Source organism: Vespa crabro, chromosome 9 (genome assembly GCF_910589235.1).
Source record: "Vespa crabro chromosome 9, iyVesCrab1.2, whole genome shotgun sequence".
Classification (NCBI taxonomy): Eukaryota; Metazoa; Arthropoda; class Insecta; order Hymenoptera; family Vespidae; genus Vespa; species Vespa crabro.
This window is the reverse complement of record NC_060963.1, coordinates 5,170,001-5,192,500: the sequence shown is the minus strand read 5'-3', so window position 1 is coordinate 5,192,500 and position 22,500 is coordinate 5,170,001. Positions and strand designations below refer to the sequence as shown.

At 31.0% G+C, this 22,500-nt stretch overlaps 2 protein-coding genes and 1 long non-coding RNA gene across 17 annotated transcripts in view; all 3 read left to right on the top strand.

Moving 5' to 3' along the window:
• LOC124426608 (whirlin) overlaps positions 1 to 3,948 on the top strand; it is an 80,262-nt gene extending 76,314 nt beyond the window's left edge. For all 15 annotated transcript variants that reach the window (XM_046968493.1, XM_046968491.1, XM_046968490.1 and 12 more), the window contains 3 exons: positions 1,170 to 1,478; positions 1,877 to 1,955; positions 2,053 to 3,948. In XM_046968493.1, the coding sequence (XP_046824449.1) occupies positions 1,170 to 1,478; positions 1,877 to 1,955; positions 2,053 to 2,195 (531 nt within the window). In that variant the 3' untranslated portion in view covers positions 2,196 to 3,948. The remainder of the gene's footprint in view (positions 1 to 1,169; positions 1,479 to 1,876; positions 1,956 to 2,052) is intronic.
• A 5,362-nt stretch (positions 3,949 to 9,310) lies between these two features.
• LOC124427143 lies at positions 9,311 to 12,451 on the top strand. The gene is made up of 2 exons (XR_006942876.1): positions 9,311 to 11,964; positions 12,215 to 12,451. It is a non-coding gene; the product is annotated as an uncharacterized LOC124427143 (long non-coding RNA).
• Positions 12,452 to 14,066: 1,615 nt separating this feature from the next.
• LOC124427138 overlaps positions 14,067 to 22,500 on the top strand; it is a 24,047-nt gene continuing 15,613 nt past the window's right edge. Inside the window, exons 1-5 of the mRNA XM_046969700.1 lie at positions 14,067 to 14,757; positions 16,744 to 16,847; positions 19,557 to 19,736; positions 20,046 to 20,228; positions 20,870 to 21,052. Of these exons, the coding sequence (XP_046825656.1) occupies positions 14,315 to 14,757; positions 16,744 to 16,847; positions 19,557 to 19,736; positions 20,046 to 20,228; positions 20,870 to 21,052 (1,093 nt within the window). The 5' untranslated portion in view covers positions 14,067 to 14,314. The remainder of the gene's footprint in view (positions 14,758 to 16,743; positions 16,848 to 19,556; positions 19,737 to 20,045; positions 20,229 to 20,869; positions 21,053 to 22,500) is intronic.

Sequence of the window (22,500 nt, the reverse complement as noted above, 5' to 3'; positions counted from 1 at the left end):
CAACTCGGATGAAATATCGCTGAAAATAGTACGCACCGTAGGTACTCATTGTATATCTATTGATATTTTCCGGCAACTTTTTTTTCTCAAACTTAAGATATTGATTTCCATTAAAAAAGAAAAAAAAAGAAAAAAAAAAAGAAAAAAAAAAGAGAAAAAAGAAAAAAAGAAAATAAGAGAAAAAATAAAAGAAATAAAATCGTTAAGAATTTTCTCCTTATCGCGACAATCGATAATCATCTACGAAATTTATGCAATCGATTAAATGAAATTTTCTCCATTTAAAAAGCAAATGATTATTATTCGAAACATTAGTTTGTAAAATTAATAGTATCGAAGATATTTTGGTTATGTCGTTTGAAACGAGACACCCGGTATATTTGCATATAGGTACTGGAGAAAAGAATAAAACGCATCGTTGCCAAAAGATTTCCCGGATGCGGGAGTATCTTTGTTTTACGTAATCATTGGAAAAGAAAAAAAGGGAATGAGACGAGACAAAAAAAATAAGTCGACGCCGAAGTTATGAGCTTAAAACCTCAACCGGGAATATCTTTGACGACTCAGCGCATATGAATTACGCCAGCATAATTGCCTCTTTTTTTAGCTACTGTGTGCTCTCATCGTTCTTTGCGTGTGTTTTTTAATCGATCTCTCTTCGTAAACGATAACGACGAAGTTTTTCAAAAATTCAATTTAATATATATGAAATATAAATTAATAAATATATATATATATACATATATATATATATATATATATATATATATATATATATATATAAGCTGTTGATATTGAAAGTGGGGCAAATCCATTTTTTTTTACAAATAAAAACAAATTTTATCTTAATTTATATTAAGAAATAGTTTTAATTATTTTTCTTCACAAAATGGACTCCTCACTTTCAATTTCAACGACTCATATATATATACATATATATATATATATATATATATATATATATATATATATATATATAATATATTATTAATATATATAAATTAATATATATATATTGATATATTATTTTCTTTTTGATTGTAAATAATATCGTCGCTATCGTAGTGAGACATCGCGAGAATGTTAAAAAAAAAAGAAAAGGAGAAGAAAAAGAAAAGAAAAAATCCAAAGTTAAGACTAGCATGCGATCCGAGTTCTGGACGTTTCAGGAACTCGCACACAAGCTCTCACGGAGCTTCGATATGCAAGAAGCACAATTACTCGATGAAGGTAGTTCGGGTGGAGGTTCTGCTACTGGAAGTGGAGGACCAGGTGGACCACCTAGGAGACATCATAGTGCTCAGAGATTAACCAGAAGCGAGATGTCCGATAGAAGGGAAGAAGACGGTGCTTTAGTTGTACCGGATCATCAAGGAAATCTTAGGATCACCGTAAAGAAAACTAAATCGATTTTGGGTATAGCGATCGAGGGTGGTGCTAATACTAAGCATCCTTTACCAAGGATCATCAATATTCACGTTAGTAATTTTTAATATTTAAAGATTGTTACATAATTGTACTTTTTTTCTTTCTTTCTAATATCGTTTAGATCATTCACGTGTATAATCATTTCTTAGTTTTTTTTTTTTTCTTTTTTTTTAATGGCATTTGTTTCAATAAGTTATAGTATAAGTTAATAAATAGTTATAACAAAAATTGATTGTCTAAAGTGTAATACCATTTGTTTAAATCGCTTTTGCCATAATACAAAAAAAAAATTAATTATCATTAAATGAACACGTTTTATTTCTAACATCGTTATATTAGATAAGATTTATAATCATAATACGTTGATTAGATAATTCATGTTTTTTATATTTTCCAATTGATTTATATTTAAATGTATGATATTAAAGATATTTTTTTAAAACCATAGGATAATGGAGCTGCTTACGAAGCTGGTGGACTGGAAGTTGGTCAACTTATTCTCGAGGTCGATGGTCACAAGGTTGAAGGTAAACAAAACATTATTTATTACATTTTCAATTATAACAATATCAATATTGTTACATCAATAAATTCCTAACAAATTTAATTTACTTTAATCGATAGGTCTACATCATCAAGAAGTTGCCAGATTGATAGCGGAATCATTTGCACGTCGTGATAGAAACGAAATTGAGTTTCTTGTAGTTGAAGCAAAGAAAAGTAACCTCGAACCAAAACCAACGGCTTTAATCTTTCTGGAGGCGTAGCAGGAGTCCCCCACCTCCGAGCCGGAACCGCCGTAGTAAGAGGCTCCTCTCAACAATCTAGAAAATCGGTCCGTGAGAAAAAGAGAATCATGTTCTAACATGAGAGAAAATTTAATCCCGATGATCGATTTATGATAGATTAACAATCGATTATAGTAAAAAAATGTAAGAACTCATTCTCGATTCGCGGCCGAATTTTCAAATCGGTCGTTCCTCAACCTGGCCCTGGTGGTGGGACCTTTCAACATTGAAATAACGAAATAGAAGAGACACATGAAAATACACACAAAAAGAAGAAAGACGAAAATAAAATAAAAAAAAAAAAAAAGAAAAAAAGAAGAAGAAGAGAAAACATTGGAAGGAGGAAGGTGCAGAGTATGAAAGGTGGAAATCTGTGATCGGCAAAAGTTAATCGTTCGAAGCCATTACAAAAAGCAAAATCCTAAATAATGAGATCATGTCGCGATTGTTTGCGAAGGAAGACGAATCGAGGGTACATAGTTGTTACCGGTTACTTTCAGGTCAAATCGCGAGGCCTCCTTGACCTGCTCCCTTAAAACTGGAAACATACGAATCCGGTAACAAAAGTTATAATGTTGGTTTCTGATAAATTCTATAGTATTCCGATGACGAATGAAATACTTGGATCTACGATTAATTAATCTATGAAGAATGAATCCGCTAATAAAGTTATAGTGTTGGTTTCTGATAAATTCTATAGTATTCCGATGACGAATGAAATATTTGGATCTACGATTAATTAATCTATGAAGAAATGAAGAAGGTGACTCGTGAATTGTGCCAAAACTATTTAGAAAAAATGGTCTTTCGTTTTAGAGACATACATACATACATAAATACATATATATACATACATACATACATACATACATACATACATACATACGTTATTATGAAAATAATAAATATGTCGTTAATCGTCAAGGGAAAGAGATCTTTTTGATCGGTGTTACTTCGTAAATTATGAGTATGAGATCAAAATTAAAAAAAGAACATGTGATTTAATGAGATTTATGTGAGATATATCAACGTTTCGAAGGATACCAGGATACGAATCTTCTCTTGATAGTTCCTTTTTCTTTCTAATCGTGTTAATTTTCAATGAAAAAAAAAAACTATATATATATATATATATATATATATATATATCCTAAATGAGGTAAACGATATATAATCGAGGTTTTATGAAAAGTGAAATAAGTTTAATTAAAAAATCATTTCCTTAAATAGAATGGAATGCGTTTGAGCGTTTTACGTAATAAGATGAGCCGAGATAGCGGTAAACGAGACGTTCGAGAAACGCGACGTCGACGATAAGGACGTAGTAGTATAACGTGACTCTACGTCATCGGTAAAGCGGATATTAATATTAGAAAGTCGATAACGGGGCGAACGGCCGACTGGACTTGTGAGAAAAAGAGAAAGAGAGTACATATGTATGCGTGTGTTTTGCGTGTATGCGTGCGTGTATATATGTGTTAGACCTTGCGTCCTTCGAAACGTGGATATTACATGTCGATCTAACAATAAGTAAAAAGAAAAAAAAAAGATTGAATGAACGAAACGATTAATTTGTATCACAAGGGATAATAACCACTGATCAAGATAATGAATTACAGACAAAAACATACAAAAACGATCTATCGCGCATTCTAAGCTTCGATATAACATACACGTTAATATTAATTAATATTTCAAGTTGAGATTATCTCACGACGTTGATAATTATTTACGTAAAAACGCCAACAAAATGTCCTATTATCAGTGCGTTAAACAATGTTTAAGAAATGTTCGTAAATTAGAGAAATTATACTAATCGATACGATGTCATGTGATCGTAAGCCGTAACAACAACAACAAAAACAACAACAAGAACAACAATAAGTACAGACTTATTATGGGAATTGTTGAGATTTATTAAAGTATATATATATATATATATATATATATATATATATATATATATATATATATATATATATATATATATATATATTATAATTATTGTAGTGGAATTGCAAGCTGTACCTATCAATGCGTTTGCGCTCGCTATGTGTTTACGCGCGTATACTGTGACGGCCGAAAAAAAAAATAATAATAATAATGATAATGATAATGATAATGATAATGATAATGATAATGATAATAATAATAATATTATTATTAATAATAATAATAAAAAAAAAAACGAAAAAAGAGAGATTATATATTAAAGAAAAAAAAAGGAAACAAAAAAAAAAAAGCAAAGGATATTTTCAAAAGCTGTTATTTAGAAAAGCGTATACGTATGTATTTAGCTAAGAGCCAGTGACCTTTGATGCCGAAGAAATCGCCAACGATCTCTATTAAAATATCTTTCTATCGAAAATCCAAAGATAATCTGTTTTTCTCTTTTTTTTCTTTTTCACTTTTTTGTTTTTTATTTTTTTTTGTTTTTTTTTTTTTTTTCATTTAAACGACCCAAAAGAAAATAGATTTTCATTTGAATGAATGCACGGTATCAAATCGACAAATTGAAATTCTCGATCGTTCGTGATTTCTCATATATGATTGTATTTATATGCTTGTATGTATCGATTGCGAGGAAAAAAAAAAAGAAAAAAAATAAATTGAATAAAAATCGAGAGAATCGTTTGAAAGAAGAAAAAAAAAAGGAAAAAAAAAAAAAGAAATGCAAAAATATATAGGATGAAACGTAAAAAATAAAAAAACGAAAAAGCGAAAGAAGAAGAAGAAGAAGAAGAAGAAGAAGAGGAGGAGGAGGAGGAGGAAGAAGAAGGATTCAGGTCATGTATATTTAGCGATTATAGATAAACAAATACGAGAAGTGAAAAAGGACAAATCTGCTAAATGTGCCAAAAAAAAAAAGAAGAAAAAAAAAACAAGAAAAAAAATAGTAGCTTGCAATTTATCGCGGAATGCTCAATATATGTATATACAAGTTTAATTACGGTAATGAATGACGAAGGTACGAAAGAAAGGGAGAGAGAGAGAGAGAGAGAGAGAGAGAGAGAGAGAGAGAAAATAATAAAGAAAATAGAAAGAAAAGAAAAATGATTCTCGTTCCTGACGTATAATCAACCATACATACTTAAATACTATATTTCTTGATCTTATCAAATACACGAAGAGATTATTGATTAAAGAAAAAAGAAGACTGCGAAGAGAAAAAAAAAACGGAAAATTCGAGAAAGACAGAAAACGAAATTAGACATGAAAGTTGTAACGAGACGAAGGGAAAACAAATCGAAAAGGAGAAAGAAATGGAAAACTTAGCCTTACATGCAAGAACATGAAACACACACAAGCAAGCAAATAAGCAAACAAGCAAGCAAACAAGCAAGCAAACAAGCAAGCAAACAAGCAAACAAGCAAGCAAACAAGCAAGCAAGCACGCACTCACGCACGCACGTACTAATTTTTCAAACGAATTTACCTCTTTCCTTTTTTTCTTTTTTCTTTCTTTTTTTTCTTTCCTTTCCTTCTTAACCTCTTATTTTTTATTTCTTCGACATAGATCGACATAACATGCGAGTCTAATGGCCGTTTAAATCGTTTCGATCGTCGAAAAAAAATATTGGAAATTTGATCGAGACGAATCCTTTTTTTTTTTTTCTTCTCGGCTCGTAGAGCTTTGAACAAGCGACGTTATCTAAAATCGTGGAAATATTTTTGTAAAGCTTCCTACGAAGGATTTCATGCAATTCAAAAAAAAAAAAATAATAAAGAAGAGAGAGAGAGAGAGAAAGAGAGAGAGAGAAGTACGTTTCGTGTAAAGCTTAAAAAAATCATCTCTTTCTCAGGCCCTAATAATAATAATAATAATAATAATAATAATAATAATAATAATAATAATAATAATAATAATAGTAATAATAATAATAGTAATAATAATAATAATAATAATAATAATAATAATAATAATAATAATAATAATAATAATAATAATAATAATGATAATAATAATGATAATATTAATATTAATATTAATATTAATAATAATGATAAAATTAATAATAGTAATGATAATAACGATAATTAAAAAAAAAAAAAAAGAGAAAAGGAAAAACCTCAGCCGACATATCCGACAATGCCTTACAGCTTTTCCGTAAAAAAGAAAAAGAAAAAAAAAAGAAAGAAAAACGAGCTACGAGAGACAAACAAACATTAGAAAAAGATGTTAGAGAGATCGAACATGAGAAAAAAAGAAGAAACAAATTTCCCAATATATTAATTCGTTTATTTTACCGTCATAATATTATTCTCTCGTTAACTCTTTCGCATTGCTTTGATATGAGAACGATTCCAATAAGAACGCGAATCAACAGAGAAGAAATAAGCTTCGTTTTCCTATCTTCTCTCTTCTTTTCATCGTTTTCCTTTCATAGTTCTATATGATATCTATGAACGAAAGAACGAAATCGATTTACATGAGAGAAAGTAAAAAAAAGAGAAGGAAAGCAAAAAGATAAAGAAAATTGCAAGACTATAAATGAGAAAAAGGGAGAAAGAAGAAAATAGAAAATAAAAAATACGGTGAAGTAGATAGGGGAGAGGGGTGGGCGGTGGAAAAAAGATAATAGAAGAACTGAATAAGTGTGTAAAGTAACGCAATTCAAATCAACGATTATAAAAAGTAAATTCGAGAGTTGAGAGAGATAACGAGAGGAGGAGGCTTTAGCTTAATTGACAAATCGATCATTATAATTATTGTCGAAACGATAATTGTAATTAATCTTAACGTTATATAACGCATTGTACATACATTAAAAGAGATAAGCTCCTTCGTATATTATCTCTCTCTCTCTCTCTCTCTCTCTCTCTTCCACCCCCACCCCCGCTCGCCCCCCTGTCGCCTCTGCCCTCATCCATAATATGCATTTCATAAGCCACCCCTTTTTTGCAGCTATGTTCATGGATAAAGGATAATAAATAATGATACGACAAAAGGAAGAGATAAGATGAAAACGGAAAAAGGATGAAAGAAGATGAAAAGAGAGAAAAGAAAAAAATAAAATAAGAAGAAGAAGAAGATGAAGATGAAGAGAAAAAGAAAAATTGAAATATTAAGAAAAAAAGAGAAATGCGCATCGTGCTAAATATTCAAAGTGCCGAGAGAATGCATATAATAAATGTATATTTAATTAAGGATTCGCCAATATCGATACGCTGTAAAATACATTGTGATCTGAACACACACACACACACACACACACACACACACACACACACATATATATATATATATATACATATACAGAATCGTGAATAATACATACAAACATAGAGAAAGAGAGAGAAAAAGAGAAAGACAGAGAGAGAGAGAGAGAGAGAGAGAGAGAGAAATTCTACATTAATATACAGATACATGAATGCGAACACCCATAGATGATTACAGATATATATATACATATATATATACAGATATATATATACAGATATATATATACGGATATATATATATATATATATATTATACTACATTATAATAATATGTATCAATATAATAATATATATATATATTATTATATTACATTACAAAAAGAAAATATACTCGGTTGCGTGTTTAGACACGATACACGCTATTGTTATTCTCATTGTTATCGTACAAGTTACTTTTATTCGTTCTCTAATCATCATCATCATCATCGTCATCATCATTATGATCATCATCATCATTATTGTCATGGATAATAATAATAATAATAGTTATTATAATAATTAATAATAATAGTTATTATTATTATTATTATTATTATCATTATTATTATCATCATCATCATCATCATTACCATTATCATTATTATTCACATAAACATAATCATTATCATTATTATTCGCTGTTAATATCGTTGTTATTATTCGTTCTAATTACGATTATCGTATCGATAACAAGTATTATTGTAATTGAATAAAGGGTTCATCATCGAAAAGAAATGACAAGTAGAAATTTATTTAACGTGGAATAAATGGTAACGTCGTAAACTGCAATATGCATAAACGATAAAATAGAACGCACCGAAAAAGCTAATGCATCGTTCTTTTAGGCATCTTGTCGGTAATATAGGTATCTACTATTTTCTAAACACGTAAGTAACTAATCATAATTTTGAAACAACGTTTATATAATATAATTCTATGCTTCCCTATGTTGAACGTTTGACGCGTTATGTTAATTAATAAAATGCCGATTGTAATCGTGAACGTTTATTCATGAAAACGTTTTTCCTGAATGTGTTATATGATAAAAAAAAAATATTATTGGTGCGATTGGGTTGTGTATTCATTGAATTATTTTACGGCAGAAAGTGGGAAAGGGTGAGGAATAAAAATAGTTTTGATTATATTACGAAATGGGGAAACTGCAGGATTAGAATCGTGAGATAAACAAAGTTGAGGAAACGTCAAAACAGTTAAACCCTCTATCTGTCTTTTTCTTTCTCTCTCTTTCTCTCCCTCTCTCCCTCTCTTTTCCTCTCTTTCTCTCTCTCTCTCTCTCTCTCACTCACTCTCTCTCTCTTTCTTTACCTCTATCTCTTCTTCACTCCCTTACACACACACTCTCTCTCTCTCTCTCACTTTCTTGCTCTTTCTCTAACTTTCACCAATACACAGGAATAAAAGGAAACGCAGCTTTTGCCAGACGCTACCGTGAAACGAGGGTGGATTATGCAAGAACCCACGCCACGAGTTCGAGCTTCACGTAATACGTAATCCTATTAAGAATGACGAGGTCTGTCGAGTCGACGGAATCTATGAAATGATTTATAAACTTAAGAAAAGTTTCGTTCTCGTCACGTATGTAAAATTTTTGAAAAAATAAATAAAATGGAATGAACAAAAATATATATATATATATGTATATATTTTTTTCTTTTTCTTTCTTCCATATAGAAAATTTCAATATCCATATTTTCGCGTGTTAACTCAACTACGTGCGAAAAAGTTTTCTTTTAGTTTTATACAATTAACGTAATATTAATATTTATTATTACGTTCGAAGTAAGTTTAATTGCTCGTTTAAATATATATATATATATAAATATATATATAAATATATATATATATATATATATACAAATTTGATCGTTAATGACGAACAATTTACGGAACCATTAACACGACAGCGACAAACATCGTTATTTCGTGAAAACAGTTTCAAATGGCAAATTGGAGAAGCCAATATGACTAAAGTTCGAACGAATTTACTAACTCAACGAGCCGTGACCGATCGCACATGTCGCTCTAATTCAAAGTAGATACTTTCCATGTCTCCTCGATCGAGGGGATTGAGAAATGCTGCGGGTTCCCTCGTGAGAACTCAAAATGGATATCTACAATTTTTCTTTTAGATTCAACTTTGAAATTGCTTATCGATCCCATGCTAATCGTATGTCGTTCGAATGACTATGCAAAGTTGGTTAAAGCCGAACCAACCCCCACCAAAATAGTCCATTAGTAAATTCCCTTATGGAGTACCATGGCTAATTCGAAATAATTCGATCACTTATTTTACATATCCCAATCAAGTAGAAATCATTTTATTAATATATATATATATATATATATATATATATATATATATATATATCCACTTGGCCAATGATATTTATTTTCTTTGTGAAAATTAAAGAAAAAGGAAAATAAAATAAATTAAAAAAAAAAAAAAAGAATTGAAGTGAACTGTACCATTCGAAGATAGAACGATCGGAATCTGCCATAAGTATGGAACTATGAAAGATCATTAAAAATAACGAAAAAAATTTTAATACTGTATATATTTAAGTATATGCTTACGTATATATATATATATATACTTACTTTCCCAATGATACTTCCTTTCTTTGTGAAAATAAAACAAAATAAAAAAAAAAAAAACGAAATAAATAAATAAAAATAAAAAAGAAAGAAAAAGAACAAACAACAAACAAACAAACTATACCATTCGAGACGCGGAACAAGACGTGTAACTCCAGTAGTCTCTGATAACTTTCTACGGTATCGATTACGAATGTCGATCAAGGACGTAAAGGATGAAAGATGATACTCATAATAAATAAATATTCTCCCGTTTTAATATACGCACGTGCACGTACACATATACAAACACGTATGTACGCACGCACATAAATACATAGAAAGATGGACAATTCGTTGCGACAATATCTAATATTACGAAATATTCGTGAGAGGATAGATCATGATCGAGATCTAGAAATTCGAGGATAAAACTACTATATATATATACATTCGTATCAAATCGCAAAGAGATGCAATTTCAACGTATCTCTCACGTACTTACTTACTTACTTTCACGCAGATGTAATCGTTTAAATCTTGAAAAAGAGTGTCCTTGATTCAAAGGACAATGAATAGGGTAGATTCGGTGACAGGGAAACGAAGTATGAGTACTTCCTGGGTACCATAGACGCAGATGTGATGCCAATAGTTATCACGTGCCGATGACAATAGCGATTGCACCCAGTTTTCTCTCTCTCTCTCTCTCTCTCTCTCTCTCTCTCTTTCTATTTTCTTTCTAAGCTACGGAAGAATACTCTTGGAAGGGACAATGCCTGGAACGAAAGATATCCCGGTAACAATGCCTGACCACTTTTGGAACATCTCCAGAATTGAAACAATTGGAAACTTAAGATTTTTAGAACCCGATTAATTTTACTTCTTATTATTGGAGGAACAACCGTAGAATATTATTAGTAAATAATTTATTCTGTATCTTCAAGAGTTATATTTACGTGTAAAAAGAAAGAAAGAAAAAAAAAAGAAAAAAATAAAAAAGAACAAGAACAACAGAAAGAAATGAAAATTAAATGACGTTGTTAACGTGTTGAATATTAAAACAACGCAACTTTTTTCTCTTGGAGTATAATATTGCATGAGAGAAAAGAAGGATAAAAAAGGAAAAAAAGTATTAAACGATTTCAAAAAAACGTTCCCGAATATTCTATAACCTATTCTCATTTTTCTAGGAAAAGTAAAATTACATGAGGACAAAATTGGATGATTTTATCGTTAAAATTTCGGTCGATGTTGCAACAAAGAAATGAATGGTAACCAGGAGAAAGGAAATATATGAAATTTCAAGAAGAGCAGCTGGTGAGAAGATTGGCGTCGATCCGTGAAAAGATAGAAGAGAGAAGGGAGGGGAGGGGAGAGAGAGAAAAAGAAAAAGAGAGAGAGAGAGAGAGAGAGAAAAGAAGGGGCGGGGGAGCACGCGCGAGATTAGAAAAGAAAATCAAGGGGGGTAAAATAGGAAAGTTAGGGGAAAAAGGACAACGTGGTACGAACCTACCCCACGAGGGTTAGAGGCCAATGTGGTACAGTTCTCCCTAACTCACTTCTTCCCCTCCCCCATCTCCCACTCTTCATCCCTCTTACTAACTAAACGTACGTGTAGGTACACGTGCTCGGGAAGGGTAGTCCCTGCTTCTAAAAGCTACCATTGCTTCCGGTGAATACCCACAAACGTTTCTACTACCTACCTATCGAACACGTTAAGACTACGATGAAAGAAAAAGAAAGAGATAGATAGATACATAGAACGTAAGAGAGAGAGAGAGAGAGTGAGTGCGTGAGTGTGTAAGTGAGTAAGAAAGAGACAGAAGAAGAGAGGGATATCAGAGCAAGCAACGCAACGGAATCGCAGTACACACCAGGACGACTAACGAACGCGAGTGATATTCGCGCGAGTGCGCGAGATTTTAACGAATGACAGTGAGGAATTATCGATGTACACGATGACAAAATTTCATTCCTTACAAAATCGTACCGTTGATTAATTAACTATTTTTTCTTTTTTTTTTTTTTCCTTTTCTTTACGCGTATGCAAAGATTCGCCATTTAATTTATCACGAACATTGTCGTATACGACGATCGACTTTTTTCAAACTTTTCGTATCATATAGATCGTTCAACGACGGTTAAAGAGATGATGAACCAATGATCTTGGAATAGAATTTATTTGTCTATTTTATATCTAGACAGGTCGTCGATAGAGATATTCCTCTATGTATTTCGTTGATTCGCATGAGAATTAAATGAAGGATATATGGATTAATTAGTATAAATGTGAAACGAATCGCTCGATATATTCGTCCGGTCGGAGGAATGATAATGAAATTCTTGAGATTTTGATTCGCCGACGACGGAGTTGAAGAGAGACAGAGAGAGAGAGAGAGAGAGAGAGAGAGAGAGAGAGAGAAAAGAGAGAAAAAGAGTAAAATATACGAGAATGAGAATAAGGAGAAGAACGAAGTACATTGAGTGTTCGATTTCAACGTGGAGTTTCGTGAACGTTTGGAGAGAAACTAGGACCAACAATATCACGTGGTTGTGCGATCATATTAGTGACGATAATAACAAGTGACGATATCTTGATATTTGAAAAAAGAAAAAGAAAAAAAAATAGAAAAAGAAGAAACACCAAAAAAAGAAAAAAACGAAGAAGAAGAGAAGTATCGATAAGAAGAAAAAGAAAAAAATTCTCGCGTTTCACGAATAAAGAATATAAACGATAGAAGAGGAGAAGGAGGAGAAGGAGGAGAAGGAGGTGGAAGAGAAGGAGGAGGAGGAGGAGGAGGAAGAAGAAGAAAAGAGAGATCAGCTTGTTTTTACAAAAAGGTAAAAGAAAGAAAGAAAGAAAAAGAAAATAAAAATAAGAGAAAACACTCTTAAGAAAATTCTCTCGAAGAGGTCATACGTACGTATATGCTTGGATCTATTCTAGATCGCGTCCTTGGAACGAAAGAATCCCACGCAAGGGGAGAGAGAGAGAGAGAAAACACACTTTTGTTTGTCTTTCTCTCTCTCTCTTTCTCTCTAAAAAGCCGTCTGGAGATTGGCCGTGGCCGATTGATCGCCCAACGAGGCCTCTTCGTTGTAGCAACAAACCACAACCGTCGAGAAGAAGAAGATGCTCGTTAGGTTAGCGAACACTCGTTAAAATCTTACCACGCATGCCAAAAATAAAGGAGAAAGAGAAATAGAAAGATAAAGATAAAGAATAAGATTGAGAATTCGATTGGAAAATAATTCTCAACTCTGAAAGATTTTCGTGGCAGTCGTTCTGTGATTACTCCGAAAGAAGAAACGATACGATTGGTTTGATACTTTTCTTTTGTTTAAATCCGAAGAAATCGTTAATGAAAAATTATTCTTTCGTGTGAAAATAAAAAAAAAAAAAACAAAAGGGAGAGAGAGAGAGAGAAAGAGAGACGAATTTGCATGGAAAAAAAAAAAATAAATAAATTATTAAATCGTATCGATTCTAACTTACATAGTTCGTTAACGATCTTGACCTAACTCGTCATGATAATAGCGCAAAGATGCTACTCAATTGGATTTTATCGTTTATTTATTTAATCCGATCGTATTTCACGAGTTACTCTCCCATTTATCGAGTACTCCATGGCATACAAGTCGTTATTCGTATTACGACTTTGAACGAGGATGTATCGGGAGATTGAAACGTTTTATTTTAATCGACTTTTTGATTTTCAAATGCAAAAGGTAGAAGAGAAATATATATTTTGATCGGTTGTGAAATAAAAATTTTTCGTAAGGAATCTTTCGTCGTTGTGTTGATATTAACATTGATCGATCGTTAAACGTTAAACGATCACAAGAAAGATTGTTTCCCACGGAAAGCGAATGGACGACGAAGAAGTAAGAGTTCAACGACTTTGTTTGATGTAAAGAGAAACGTAAAGAAAACGAGAGAGAGAGAGAGAGAGAGAGAGAGAGAGAGAGAGAGAGAGAGAGAGATAGAGAGAGAAAGAAACTCTAGTGTGTATAAGAGAAAAGAAAGTGTTGAATTAAATAAAATTTTCCTTTCTCTCCTTGTGTTTCATACATACATATATACACGCGCACATACACACACACAGTCCTTCGAAATTGGATGGATGGAATAAAAAAAGAAAAAGAAAAAAGAAAGAGAAAAGAAGAGCTAGCTAACGTCTTATCGGTATACTCGACGATATTCAACCTCCTGAACTCTCTGGAGGGCTAATTTTAAGACAGGATCCTTGAGAAGAAGTAAGGCATTAAACCGAGGAATCCTCGTGAGATGATCATCGGTCATGGCGTCTTTAAGAAGAACGATTCCAAACGTGATTCTTCTCCTTCTTCTGTCATTTTTAGCTACAATGACGGAACGTGGTATATGTCGGCTTATCGTACCTACGAGTCCCTCGTATTTTTTAAGAACGACGAAGGCCGTCAAATTGTCAACTGGAAATATGGAACTCGTTGAAGAGGAACAATGTTCCAATCGAGTTTTACGTCTAACCTGTAGATCTCTCAAAGCTTTCATTTTCGTATTGGAAGCGGAATATCAATCTAATCGAACGGGTATTTGTGGATACGAATCGCAAAGACTGATGATAGGACAAAAGAAGAAATTCAAATTGGGCATAAAAAATTCATATGTCAAGGACACGAGACAATTACGTGGAAATTATATCAAAGACGACGATGAAGAAGATAGATATCTGTTCGACGTTAGGGCTTCCTTCAACAGAAAGTAAGCATAACCTCCCTCCTTCCCTTATTTTTCTTCGATATTTCAAAAGACCGCCGTGAGGTTAAGAGAAAGTTTGAGAATATTCAATTACATCTGGATAAGTTGGAGACCACAAAGAAAATAATTAAAAAACGAAACTTATATTTTTATATATTATTATTAATCAAAACATCTCCAAAATTAATTTTCCATATGTCGACATTTATATATTATTTATTTCCACCTTTTCTTGTTCTTTTTTTTTTTCTTTTTTTTTTTTTCTTCTTTACGTTATGACATTCCAAATGTTAATAACAATATAAAGTATTTAAATTTATCCAAGATAGGCGATGATCGAAAAGAAATTAAATGGATCAATCTTATCAGACATGTTTATTACCGTTGAAAAATTAATTTATTTAAAAAGATTTATGGAAAAAGAAAAAAAAAAATATATGAAAAAAGAAAATGATCCATTTAATATTAATGAAGTTGAATATAGAGAACGAAGATGATAATATTTTTATTTTGATTAGATTAATTTATTATTTGGATTAAGTTTTTAATTTAGATTAATTAATAAGATAAAAAAAAAACTATTATGTTAACGTTAAACGATGAATGACGGTGATGTCCTTTAAAAATGATCCTTTGAAAAAGAAAGCTCTCTCTCTCTCTCATTCTCTCTCTTTCTCTCTCTCTCTCTCTCTCTCTCTCTCTCTCTCTCGTTCTCTCTTTGTTCCTATCTTTTATATACTCTTCAGTGTTCAATTCATCGTGCAACCACCCACGGATATCTTCTTTTCATTTTCCGTCTTGAACAAGGACTCGATAGGAGGATCTCCACTTGAGAAACGCTTATTGCGTCTCGGATGCACGTACAAGAGGGTGGATCAAATCACGGCTTTGATGTCGAGAAGCTTTAATTGCTTCTCTAGAGGGATGTTTAAACTCCCTAAGGTCAATTGAAAAATAACGTAAATCGACTATTGCAAATAAAGACTCGAAGAGAGCAACTCGTTGGAGATCCTTTGTAAATTGCAAATAATGTAGAATTAAAAAGAGTGAGAAAGAGAGAGAAAGAGAGAGAGAGAGAGAGAGAGAGAGCGAGCGAGAGAGAGAAAGAGAAAGATTGAGACGGGGAGAGGGTCAGATAGATAGAGAACAAAATTAGAACAAATTTAGATACAAAGTTAGAAAACTTTGGTGAATATCACGTATAGTATTTGTTTAGAAAAGTTATAGATTCGGATTTATTACATTTACTTAGAAATTATTTTCTTTGAAAGCAACCACCAGAAAATTTTGTAATATTAACCAGACACGTATATTCTTAAAGTAACTGAAAAATTAAGAAAAGCAAGCAATATTATATATTCGAAAGGAAAGAAAAAACAAAATTTACGATTTCTTTTCCTAACGCACGCTCTCTCTCTCTCTCTCTCTCTCTCTCTCTCTCTCTCTCTCTCACGTGCGAATTGAAAAGGAAATTCATCTTTAATTCCACTCGAAATAGGTTTATTTGAAATATTCATAAGAATTTCGAGCATGTCGGCCGCGAGAAAGCTATTTTCCCATTTTATTTCCGACTGAGAAAAAGGGAGACTATAAGATACGATAAAATCGACGAAGCGAAAGGGTCGACCGGGGAGATGGATCGAAGGGTGAAACAACGGTGACGAACCCCTTTGCAAGAGGGTGAAAAACAAAGCATTCCCCCTTCTTTATTTAAGCTCAACGCGCGCATTAACGTACGAACGTTCGATGCAAATGATAGCGATTTTTGTTCTTTTACTTTCGCCCTCGCAATTGCATTTTTGACGTCCCACAGGACGACTAACGATCTGCGATCCCTTATTTCGTATGTGACAATTTCAATAGTCCACGTGACAATGAAATTAATTTTTCATTCTCTCTTACGTTTTTTCCTTTTTTTTTTATCATCGTAATTTTAATTTGAAAAATAAATTCAAACATATCGATTTCAAACTTTCTATTTTTTTGTAGATGTTCCGGTCAACATCATTGCCGGTATAATTTAAGCAGCGATCATCCAGGAACAACCTATTGGCATCCCGCTGCTTTAAGATTAAAGTACGCTTGTGTTCCTGGTGAGTATTTTATATCAAGAATTTTTTTTTTATCTATATATATGTGTATATATATATATATATATATATATATATATATATATATATATACATATAGGATGCAACGGAACTATTATATCGATGTTTAAATTTGCTGCCTTTTATTTTCCAATAAAAAAGGAAAAGAAAAGATATCTCTTTATGTATCGAATACTGTATTTATTCGTTTCCTTTTTTCTTCTTCTTCTTTTTTTTTCTTTTTTCTTTTTTTTTTTTTTTATTGATGAAAAAGATTTATTACTGCGAATATAATATAAAAGAGAAGTAAAAGTTCAGTGCAAATGTACAACAGAAATAGTAATTCTCAATGACGTGACCTGTATCCGCTTGACGTTGACGAGTAATTATTACTTTGTGTATATGAGTTTATATTTGTGTGTGTATGTGTGTATGTGTAGCTTGTGCTTGTGTGCGATATTAAAAATCGATAACAACGTAACAAAATTAAACCGCAGCTCGTGCCTGGTCTATTGTTTATTCCAATTATCGAACTTCCCTCAGACTCTACGTTCAGTTTGACGTTATTTCATTTTACTAAATTATTATTATCATTATGCGTTGGAAACAAACAAGGAAAAAAAAAAGAAAAAAAATAATAACAATAATAATAATAATAATAATAATAATAATAATAATAATAATAATAATAATAATAAGAATAAGAATAAGAATAATAATAATAATAATAATAATAATAATAAGAATAAGAATAATAATAATAATAATAATAATAATAATAATAATAATAATAATAATAATAATAATAATAATAATAATTTGTTCCAAAAGTTTGTGAAATTATTTTCTTCGTTCGTTTCGTAGTTCACGGATGTAAATTATATTAACGAAAGACATAGTATTTAAATATATTTACAATTATCGACGTATGCTTTCACCTATATTATTCTATTTGATTGCGTTCTATAAACAAGCCAATGAAAAATGATAATCGAATCGTTGGTGTCGTTTGATCGTTATCGTTCGAACGATCATGGAGACAGATCGAGGACAGCTGCAAAGCAAAATACAAAATGAATGGACACTGACAAAATAGAAATGGGGACGGTTTACCAATCCAAAAAGCTTATAGAGGGATTTGTGTACGTGTCATTTTCGACGAGCTATCCAAAATTCCATAAAAAGCAACGTGACATTTGGGTCATAGAAAAAGAAGAAAGCAAAAAGAGAAAAGAAAAGAAAAGGAAAGAAATAAATAAATAAAAGAATTCAAACGAATTCGAATCGATTTAATCCATTGATTTCTATTGGTACATCTCGTCTACTTTGTGCTCGATTCGTTTCACGATTCACATAAATTTTATCCTCTTATTCTCTACTGCGTGCTTGCTAACGTAACGAGAAGCTTTTAAGGGGGTAATCTCGATGACTTGAAATAAATAAGAACAGACGTGTTTAGTAAAAAAAATCGATAAAATACGTGGAAAGATTATAAAAGATTTTTCTAACATTTCCCTTTTAACAAAATTATACGACGAATAAAATCATTCGATGTTGAATTCTTCATTTTGCAAAATTTATTTTAATACATTTTCAAGAGATTCTTTTTTTCTTTTTGTTTTTTTATTATTATTATATCTGGAAGATTATAAAAGTATATAATCTAATGTAAGAAAAGTTTAATAACAACTAATAAATCTATCCTTAATAATTTTATCAATTTTATTTACGATAAGTATTATTAAAAATATTATAAAAAATATTAGGAAAAATATCATATATATATCAAAATATCATATATATATATATATATATATATATATATATATATATATATATATATATTTACGATAAGTATTATTAAAAATATTATAAAAAATATTAGGAAAAATATCATATATATATCAAAATATCATATATATATATATTGTTATATATATATATATATATATATATATATATATATATATATATATAACAACGAATTTTCTGCAAGTACATAATATTTATTATCATGATTATATCATGGTAATTAACGTCTTGCATTTGTGCAAAATAAAAATTGTTGATTATTTTTTTGCTTTCTTCTCTTTTCTTTATTTTTTTTTTTTTCTTTGTTTTTGACTTAACATTGTATTTCCTACCGAGAGAAAAAAAAACGTTTAACAATTGACGTAATTACAAATTACGTGGGTTAAGGGTAGAAAGGAAAACTTCCCCTTCGTTGCCCTAATATCAGCTTGGATTCCCGTTTAGAAGCCCCACTTTTAGCGCACTCTCCGAGTGAAAGTAGGGCAAGGACAGACCTCGACGACATCTCCTCGTCGACACCCCCAACTACAACCTCGCCTATCTGACATCGTCGTTCTAATGGATTCTACGGTCACGCTCTACATCGACAAATGGACCGCAACGGACGCAGATGTCGATCTTTCTAACCCAAAGGAGTTTACCTTCTGTTAAAACTCATCCTATATTTAATAATATTTTAATCAGTATTTCCTTTCTCTCTCTCTCTCCCTCTCTCTCTCTCTCTCTCTCTCTCTCTCTCTCTCTCTCTCTCGCTCGCTCTATTTGACTAAAGCAATCTAAAAAATAAATAAATAAATAAATAGAATGAGGGAGAGATAGACGATCGTCTTACATTAATTCTTTATCTGATCACATTCCTTAGGGTAAATAATACTTGAATTAATAATACATTGATTTCAGAGGTAGCGGTTTGTAAATATTGCAATGTGGAAGTAAGAATACCCAAAGGGAACGAAGGAGGTTATTTAAAATCCCCGGGATATCCATTGTATTATCCAGGTGGTTATTCCTGTGGTTGGACATTCAAATCATCACCTGGTGAAAGGATTATCCTTACCTTTCACGACCTGAATATTCGCAGTAAGTTTCGAATAAATACGAAGTCTGTGGAATTGATACGTTTAATTTTTTATAAAGAAACATTTCATAAGATAAGATCGTACGATTTTTAAAGAAACATATTATAACGTTATATTTCTCTCTGCAATAAGATTGGATGATATGCTTATGTAGAAAAAAAAAAAAAAAAAAAAAAAATTCATCTTATCCTCAAAGTCATAGAAATCTTCCTTCTTTTTTTTTTTTTTGGTTTATAAAATCAACTATTTCATTTCTTTTATAATTTAAAAATAACTTTGTTATTTACATAATACTTGATGATTTTTACAGGTCCAGAAGCTGATGGAAGTTGTATAGACGTCGTGAGAGTTCGAGAAAAAGGAAATACTTTGTTCGAACGTTGTGGCATCGCCGCTGGCATTAAAATTGTCTCTAATTCGAACCTTGTGACCCTTGACCTAATAGCCTCGACGAGACTCTATCCTGCTCGAGGATTCCTTTTACAATATCAAGGTCGGTTTATAACTTTGATATCTTCAATTTCTACGAAGTTCCTTAACGAACACTCACGTTTTATTCTAACTTTAGACCATATAGAATTTATTTACGTTGATGCACTCTAAAACGAAGTCAAACTTGTCGAGTGAACTTCGTGCTTGAAGAGATATCTACCAATGATTACGTAACGCGAATCGTTCTATCCAGAAATAGCATTGGATATTTCTGGATGGAAGAATACACACCATCGACGTGACAATGTTACACATTTAACGCGATAAAATCGTTCATTTCTTTTTTTTTCTTTTTTTTTTTCTCTTTCTTGTTCTTTTTTTCGATGAGACGAAAATATCGAAAAATAATATCGAATACTTCGTCTCGAACGTCGATTCAATATCGAAGAAAAAAGATAATTTCACTTTTATCAATGTCGTATATAAACTCGATGATAATAAGATTCTAGATTGAAACGCTTAATCTTGTCTTGTTATCGATTTAAAAATTTAATTTTGCGATCGAAAATATATATTTATATATAAAAACATAAGATGGACAGTTTTTTTAATATTACTTTATTATTCCACGACTTCATTCATTCTTCACGTTGAGTCGAAATCGATAATATTTACATAAAGGAATTGCAATATTATTTCCAGTGTTGGGCTGTCCGAACATTTCAGCACCAAACGGAAGCTATATATCGTATGATACAGTGACGTCAAGAACGTTCTCGTGTAAATCCGGGACTGTGTTTCCCGACACAAGAAAAGAGAATAGAATACTTGAATGTAAGAACGGCAAATGGAACGAGACCATCGATAAGCTGCCAACTTGCGTGGGTAAGTAGAGATATTATAAAAATAATCACTTGATTAATTAAATTTATATGCAAAAAGAATAACAAAAACAAAATAAGAAATATAATGTTAAATATCTTGGCCATTCGTTCGTAATCAAATTAAAATCTTTATTAAAAATTTAATTAAATGAAAAACAAATGAAAAGCGAAAAATATGATAATGTATAAAAATTATGTAAATAATGCGAATAACATAATTTTATACTTTAATAAATAATACGAATCAATGGAAAAACATAATGTATCGATCGATTGATCACGAGTATACTCGTTTTACGAAATCTATGTAAATCATTATTATAACTTATTTTTTATCGTATTGATTAATATTTGTTTAATTTTTATATTAGCAATTCTTCCAAAATTTTTAATATTTGAATAATGATTGTTAATTAAATTATGAATATGGCCAAGGTGATGCATTAATTTTTTAACTTTTTGATATAACAATCTGTCAACAATGAATTAATTAATTATCTTTCTTTAGCATTTTCATTTCACTTTGATTTATAATTATATTGATTACATAATTGATAAGCGTTGATGAACGAATCCAAAGAAATTTATGATAGATTTAATTGTTATTATTATTAATATTGATTTTCTTTTTTTTTTTTTTTTTTTTTTTTTTTCTTTAATATCCATAATGATTCTCTGAAGTTTTTACGTGAAAAAAATATTTCGACATGCGTACAATTATTTATTATAACAGAAATATTTGTCAATTTAATTAACGAAATCAAAACAAGTATAATTATTAATAGATGTAACATATTTACAGTTTACAGCTTATACATGTGAATCATTAGTTATCGTGACCTCTTATAGATGCCGACACATATCTGGCAAATTTTCTTCGTCTTGCACCTGACTTTTGTAACCAACCTATATCGTATTTTATACGTATGTAGATTTAATTACTTCTCTCTCTCTCTCTCACACACACACACACACACACACACACACATATACACTTGATTATAAAACTTTACTCTCGAATATTATTCCTTTTAATATTAAAATTATTCATGAAAAAAAAAAAAAAAAACAAAAGAAAAATTGTAATAATTTTAATACTTTATTCATAACCTCCATTAATTAATATTATACGATTTACGTACACGAATTTTGCATTCAGTGCACTTCGATTTGCACGTATGCATTTATGAAATTTTGTATGAAAGATCTTAAAAAAGAAAAATAAATAAAGAAAAAAAAAAAGAAAAATGAGCGAGCGAGCGAGAGAGAGAGAGAGAGAGAGAGAGAGAGAGAGAGAGAAAGAAGAAAAAAAGAAAAGAATGGAAAGATATATTCGATATTTATGTCGATCGATTAGAACGTAAATACGGGGGGGGGGGGGGGAAGAAAAAAAAAGAATAGGTAGTCTTGTATGGACGAAGTCCTTGAAATCGATAGCACGTCCCTTTT